Source organism: Clarias gariepinus, chromosome 5, assembly GCF_024256425.1.
Source record: "Clarias gariepinus isolate MV-2021 ecotype Netherlands chromosome 5, CGAR_prim_01v2, whole genome shotgun sequence".
Lineage (NCBI taxonomy): Eukaryota > Metazoa > Chordata > Actinopteri > Siluriformes > Clariidae > Clarias > Clarias gariepinus.
The window spans coordinates 14,510,434-14,518,477 of record NC_071104.1 but is presented as its reverse complement, the minus strand read 5'-3'; the positions used below and the strand labels follow the sequence as shown (position 1 = coordinate 14,518,477).

The following is an 8,044-nucleotide window of genomic DNA, read 5'->3' as shown; positions in this document are numbered from 1 at the left end:
ACTGGCGCACAAGATTCTTAAGTTGATAAATGGCTGCTCAAAAGTCTTATTAATTAAAGTTTTATGTTTGGGAGTGACTGCTCTTACTGTATACCTATGCCTTATTGTACAGAACTACATATGGTCCACTAAAAGCTATTTATTTGATTTCTGAAATTTTTCTCAGAATTCTGACTTTAAATTCTGAATTTCTACTCTTATCTTAGATAAAAGAACCTTCTTAATGCTCCTCGGTACAATATAATTGACATCTGAATGATAACAGACAACATCCTGGGTCTCCCTGTGTAATCACTACGTGACTGGTAGGTACGTGACTCCTGGACACGCCCATTCAGAGCTGCACCGCCCACTCTTTGCTGCTGCACGCTGCGCTTTACTCTTTACAAACATGGCGGCGCAGACAGACCGAGGCATTCCTATAAGCGCAGTAAGTAAGCTACATGTTATAAATTGAACTATAACCAGCGAACAGTAGAGCTTAAAGCCGTATCAGATCAATGTTCAGTCCTTGTGAAAATAAATATACGCATTTCTGCCCACATGTTTGTGTGATAACTAGTTTGTTCAGTGTTACGTACACAGTTGTTATTTGTTAACCGACAGACACTGAGTAATTCAAGTAAAACAATGCAGTTATTTAAAGACTGTAAAAAAAATATATGGTCATAACAGAACTATCACGAAGTTCGCTGGTTTATTATGGAAACATTTCCAGTCCACCTTAAAACGCTGCCTAAGCTGCAGTATGTCGCCGCTAGATGACGACACTGATTATTTAGGAGACGCCGTGAGCATGTGTACACCATAAACAACTTCTTGCTATGCGCCAAATTTTTGTTTCGATTTCGTATTATGTACTGATGGCCAATCGATACTCGAGTACAGGAGGATGCGACACGGTGGTTTAGTGTTTAGCACCGTCGCCCTCCAGGTTCGAGGGTGCGATTCCTGCCTCGTGTCTGTGTACATGGAGTTTGCATGTTCTCTCCTGAGAGTCACGAGCTTGACCCTTCCGGGTGTAGTCACAGCACAAGAAATCTCGCGTTTACTTTGATCTTTTGTGCAGACAGGATTGACTCTGTTAGAGGAGAATTTTGCTTGGTTGTGTCTTATCAATGTATGACCACTTTCACTGCCCAAATGATTCCCGTTTTCTATATTTATTACACATTCTTCCCAAGACAGTTCAGAATTTAAATAAAAAAACAGCTCTGTGTTTGTAACAATATTTTACACGATAAGTGATATTTTTGTACGGCATATGTTTATTAAATGTGGAGGTACAGTATATTATGTGCATTTTTATATTTATCACCATTTATATAAATAAGCATTATGGTAGAAATAAAGACTAGCAGCCTGGTGGTGTAGTGGTTAGAACTTTTGCCGTGCACTTCTATGGTCCGGGTTTGATTCCTGTCTCTGTGTGCATGGAGTTTGCATGTTCTCTCCGTGCTTGGCTGGTTTCCTCTGGGTTCTCCGGTTTCTTTCCACCGTCCAAAGACCTGTTGATTAGGCTAATTGGCATTCCCAAATTGCCCGTATTGTGAGTGTGGGTACCCTGCCTCATGCTCAAAGCCTCCGGGGATTGGCTCCAGGCCCCCTGTGACCCTGAATACAGAGTAAAGCGGTATAGACGATGAGTAAGTAAGGACAAAGACATTAAATGAGTTATTCCTCATATAGTGTTCACAGATTACATTGATGTTGGAGAACAATTTAATCAGCAAATAATGCATCTAAAACTTTAAAGATTTTTAAAAACATCTTTAAACATTTTACTAAATAACTTCCATTTGCTACTTAATCATATATTTACATAATACTTAATGAGGTCTGTATGTATTGTAATATAAACTATAAGGAAGGTGAGTTAACTTGGGCTCATTAATTAAGACATAAATAAAATAGCTGCTGCCATATAAACACGCTGGTGTTTATGTATAGCTTATTAACTGAACAAATGCCACAATGAACAATGGAACAATGGAAGACGAGGTGCAGGAGAAATTAAGGTCGGGAATTGACATCATTAAAAGAAAAAAAGGTCATGCCGCTAAATTTCAATGTCTATTTAATGGTCGCGGGGCGGGCTGGGGCGGGGCGGGCTGGGGCGGGCCAAATAATTTAATTAAAGCGGGACCCGCGAATCACTAGCACACTGTGTAATTGTACTGTTTACTATAACACTGAAAAATAAAAACGTTTTATTTTGTGTTTGTATGTGTGTGTGTACAGCACACGTGTGAAGCAAAAAGTCTCATTAGAGAGGTTAAAAATTCATTTTCTCTCTCTGCTCAAGGCTCAGCCTGCTCTTTGTGTCTATGTAGGGCGCATCATTGGACACAGTGCCACACACACACAGACCCCTTCTACTTTCGCCCTCACAGACACACACGCACTCTTTCTCTCTGCTCTTCACGGCAACACTGCTTTGTTGCGATGCTTTCAAAGGTAAAGTGCAGGTTAATGTGTTTTATTATTACCTTACAGCAGTGATTTCGTTAGTGTTTTGCTCAATCGAGTGTCATTAGAGAGATTTCTTGTTAATTTTTTCGATAAAACGTTGTGTGCGCTGGCATGTGGGAAAAGAGTGGAGGAAGGGTAGGGAAGGGGGAGAGGGGAGCTTACTTAAGATTCACACACATACACACAACGGAAACACTTATCTGTCGGCATTTATTTTTCCTTTTTTTAAAGGTAAAGTGCAGGTTAATTTGTTTTTTATTTTTAGTTAATATTTTGTGTTAATTATTTTTATGTATTTTCTTTGGGCTGGGGAATAAATAATATGAGTTTCTATTATTTCTTATGGGAAAATTTATTTTGGTTTACGAGTGTTTTGCAATACAAGTCTGGAACGAATTATTATCGTAATCCAGGGTTCCACTGTGTGTAATATTGTATTATTACATGTAAGCACTGTTGCCTTGCACCTCCAGGGTCCGGGTTCGATTCCCGGCCAGGTTCGATTCCTGTCTCTGTGTGCATGGAGTTTGCATGTTCTCCTCATGCTTGGTGGGTTTCCTCCGGGTACTCCGGTTTCCTTTTACAGTCCAAAGATATGTAGGTTAGGTTAATTGGCGTTCCCAAATTGGCCATATTTGCGTGAATGAATGCGTGTATGTGTGTGCCCTGCGATGGATTGGCACCCTGTCTAGGGTGTACTCCGCCTTGAGTCGTAAGTCTCCTGGGATAGGCTCCAGGTCCCCCGTGACCCTGAATACAGAATTAAGTGGTATAGATGATGAGTGAGTGGGTGAGAGTGATTTTTGTCCTATTGTGTTACTGTCAATGAATATCCACATAGTAGTGTATGAGTTACAGAGAAGAGTTGTATAATTTTATGGTCGTTGGGAGAAAAGATCTCCTGTAGCGCTCTGTGGAACACTTGATGGTAATCAGTCTCTGGCTGAAATTGCTTCTCTGGTCAGCGAAAACACTGTAAAGCAAGTGAGAAGGATTGTTCAAATTAGATTGTACTTTGGACAGAATGCTCTTCTTTGCTACTACATCCGCAGTCAAGCTTAATGCCTAGCACAGATCCGGCCTTTTTAATTGCTTTGTCCAGTCTGTTCCGATCAGAAATCTTCATGTTACAGACCCAACAGACCACAGCATAAAAAATAACACTCGCCACAACGGTTTTATAAAACATCTGTAGAATGGTGTTATAGACCTTAAAAGACTGGAGCCTTCAAAAAAAGTACAACCAACTCTGTCCTTTCTTGTAGAGTGCCGTTGTGTTGAGTGACCAGTCAAGTTTGTTATCAAGATGAACTCCCAGATATTTGTATTCTGAGACCATGTCCACTATCTCCCCCTTGTCAGATATAGAAGTCACAGGTGTGTTGCTCAGGCTGAAGAGGTACAGCTTTTGTGAGGCTGAGATATTGATTAAGGGAAGTGAAAGTTTTCTGTGTAGGGGAGGACATGGGAGCAAGAAAGTGTGGATTGAGGCTAAGCTGGGGGAAGTGTGAGACATAAGGACATTAACTCTACTAAAGAAAGTATATTTGTGCCATGTGTACGCAAGTATTAGTGTTTGAAATTACACAAAGCTAATGAATGGACCATAGCAGTGGGGTGGTGTGGGAGATCTTGGCATGCAGATACTTTCTGGATCCATTGCAGAGGTTAAATGGTATACAGAGGCATACATTATTGTGCAAAAGTCTTATTTTTAAATAAAGTTTTTATTTTATAACTTCATTATTAAGTCAGTACTATAAACATTTCTGATTTCCAAACATTAGCATTTCAGCAAATATAAATAAACAAAAATCTTACAGGAAAATATATGTGGGCTAGAAAAAAAGAAGCATATTACCTAAAAACCATTTTCAGACAAAATGAAAAAAGAAGCAGTTTCTGCAGGATGGTCAGTAAAACTGCAGCAAATTTACTTATAAAACTGCACAGTACAGGAAATTATGTTTTAAACAAAGGCTGTCACACCTGTTATTGCTTTATTAATTATTATATATAGTATTTTTACTATATATGCATTCATTTGCATGTGCCTAAGAAAAATTTTGTACAGTACTTGACGTACAGTGCGGTAGTCCAGTCTTAAAATAACAACTGAACACTTATGTGGCCTGTGTGGATAGAAATTGACAAATTCTTTAGATGTTGTAAAGATAAAATATGCGTAAGCATTTAGTTTAGTAATGTGAGAGGAGAAATGCAGTTAATTGACCATGGTTAGCTAAAAGTTCTGTCTGAGATCTGAGTATTGTCCATGATACTGAGAATTTTTCAGCGTCCTCCTCTCGGATACCTCAACTAGAGACTCCAGCTCCACTTCAATGACAGAGCCCGCAATTCTGATGAGCTTGTTAAATCTGTTGGTATCAGCTGATTTTAATCAAATTTTAATTTGCTACCCCAGCAGACTACAGCAGAGAATACAATTTTGGAAAATGGTAGAACATCTGAAGCATGGTTCTGCATACATTAAAGGACCTAAGTCTCCTGAAAAAGTACCGACTCTGCCCTTTTTAGTGCACAGCATCAGTATTCTTTGACCAGTCCAGTTTATTGTCAATGTGAACACCCAGGTATTTGTAGCTGTCCACAATGTCCACCTAACTGCCCATGATGTTTATGGGGTTAGGGATAGTCTTCTGCTTCCTAAAATCTACCACCTAAAATCTTTAGTTTTTGAAACATTGAGCTGCAGGTGATTTAGTCCACACCACTCCACAAAGCTGTCGACCACACTCCTGTACTCAGTCATGTTGAGTGTCATTTACATACTGTAGCACTTACTCACTTATTCACTTATTCTCAATACCGCTTATTCTGTACAGGGTAACAGGAAGCTTTGAGCTGCAGTGCACTACACATAGGGTACAGCCCATCCTGAATGGTGTGCCAATCCATTGCAGGGCACAAGCACACACAAACAAACTCTCCCACACACTCACTTACTCATCTTCTATACCGCTTTATCCTGTACCCAGGGTTGCAGAAACCTGGAGCCTACCCAGGAGACTTAAGGCACGAGGCAGGCTACACCCTGGACAGGGTGCCAATCCATCTCAGTCTCCCTCACACACACACTACAGGCAATTTGGATATGCCAGTTAGCCCAGTCTGCATGACTTTGGACTGTGGAAAGAAAACTAGAGTACCCGCGGGAAATCACCAAGCACGGGAAGAACATGCAAGCTCCCGAAGGCCCCTCGACCCTGGAGGTCCAAGGCCACGGTGCTAACCATTATGAAACGTGCCGCCATCTAGTTAGCAGTTGAATGAAAACCAATAAGAGGATATGACCTCACCAATTCATGTAGACATGGTTAAACAGAAAAGGAAGAAGCACTTCCTCTCATCTTTCATTTCAAGATTAAACAACTTTAATTCTGCTTTTACCATGATGGTTCATTTCATGCTTCTACTTGTCTGTTTTCATATTAGGCTAAATCTTCACGTAAATAAATTTTGAATTCTAGGAAAATATTTGACATTGGGTCATCTAAATTAGAATTGTGGAGAGCTGAGTCTTTCTTCTAACCTTGCAAAACCATCTACATTTGTGCATAGTCTGTTTAAAAAGCACGTTAGAATAAACTATTGACATAAAAATACAAATGTTACATAAAAATTGTAGAACAAGTATAACAAATAGTCTGCTTTTGGGTGGTAGAAAAATTCTGTTCCATTTGTCCTTGAAGAAGCAAAAAAAGTTGCAGAAGGCCAAGGGGTATGGATTATGTAGCCACAAAAAATAGACAATAAAATAAAAGGTTTGTTTAGTTTTAAAAGACAATAAATTACTTGAAGGCATTGTCACAAAAGTGTAGAACACTATGTTCCTTATTACTGCCTTTCAAAATGTTTATAAATAAAATATTGTATAGATTTATGTCTTTGTGGAGCCAGCACACATAACTGGAATTTGGCTTAGCATGGTTCACACATGCACAGAGAAGTATGTTTAAGACACATATGAACATTATTTGTTTACGCCGCAAAATAAATTCCAATTTTTCTTTAAGAGACGACTATCAATTGAAGTTTTGTTGGCTTGAGGCAGTAGATTGGATTATGAATACTTTGTTATTAACTAAAGATGCATAAAGTAGCTACATAAATTATAGTATATTTACTAAAAACCTAACACAATTGAGAGCTTCTTTGAATGCTTATTATTTATTTTATTTGCCAAAAAGTATTTAAAAAAACCTTCACTTATTGTTAAGCAAGAATAGAATTAAAAATTAATTTATTACTATAGTTCTACAAAGGCAATTGATAAAAAGAAATAACACATTAATGAAACTCAGAACCTCTAAGCAATGTAATCTTGCCCAAGTAAAATTTTTTTCTAATAATAAAAAAAAATGTTAATACTTTCCCCAATGTGTGTGTTCATGTTTAGTCCCCTTAAACACATATATTGTGTGTGTAGTCACATGACTCTACCTCGTCTAGTCAGCAACATGGAAGGAACATGAAAAACTCTATAATTAAATGAAAAATATCGCAGCTTTAGAGGGTTGAGCATATTTACAGTACACAACAAAAAACACAAAACAGTCATTAATCATGATCGATGTGAAATGTTTAATTAATCATTGTATTGATTTAAGGTGATTTTACCCTGCACTAATTTCTACGTAAAATAAGACCTACTATATTGTATGTGCAGTTTTTCAGTCATTACCAATCTAATCACTTTTCATTGGTGTATAAAACATATGTTTCAGTTCCCGCTTGCTTTTCCAGATTTCTTTATGAAAAACAGAATTTACCAAAAACTTTTTTTAAAGCTGGTTAGTTTATAGTTACAAAATACATAAAACAGAATGTTTTGTGAACAAAGGTGACTTTATTAACCAAAACAGAACATTTCTTGTTTTAAAACTGCCTTACAAAGTGCCCGACTAAATGTGTAAATATTAGGGAATTATTGCATTATTAATTACTTTTATTCACATTTTAGTTCTGTAATAATTTATACACAGTATAGTCTCAGCCTGCTCTCAGTTTTAGCCATAAAAATGTAGAGACAGAATGTTTATCAGGTCTTAAAGAATGAATCTGCTCTGTCTTTAATATTAATGGTGTAGCGGTGTTTGTTAAGAAATGTTAGTGTTCAACTTAATATACAAATATTAATATAATATTTTTTTATATTAATTAATAAACTAATATGAGCATTTCTGTTAAAATAAATAAGAAGCATGAGGTATAAGAATGCCTATATCCAACAGATCCAGCTATTGCTTTGACATCTCCACCTAATGGCGACATTGTTTTAAGGTGGACCAGAAAATTTCACTGAATCTGAAAGTCAACTTCAGTAATGTCAGTTTCGTTTTGTTGGTAATGAAACCGCCCCCTGTCAGGATGTTTCATGAGAACTAAACAGCTTTACCCTTGAAACCATGGTAGTATTGATCTATATATGCACGTCTCACTAAAATTACGAAGCATCTTAAAAGAAACATGTCATATTCCACCTTGAGGAACAACAGCACCATAAATTATTATCACTCATTTACTTATTACTTATTTATAAGCATCTACC

General features: G+C 37.5%; 1 protein-coding gene across 3 annotated transcripts in view; it reads left to right on the top strand.

The window, feature by feature from the left end:
* Positions 1-361: 361 nt before the first annotated feature.
* LOC128524005 (MORC family CW-type zinc finger protein 3-like) overlaps positions 362-8,044 on the top strand; it is a 29,261-nt gene continuing 21,578 nt past the window's right edge. For all 3 annotated transcript variants that reach the window (XM_053496269.1, XM_053496268.1, XM_053496267.1), the window contains exon 1: positions 362-430. In XM_053496269.1, coding sequence (XP_053352244.1) covers positions 392-430 — 39 coding nt within the window. In that variant the 5' untranslated portion in view covers positions 362-391. The remainder of the gene's footprint in view (positions 431-8,044) is intronic.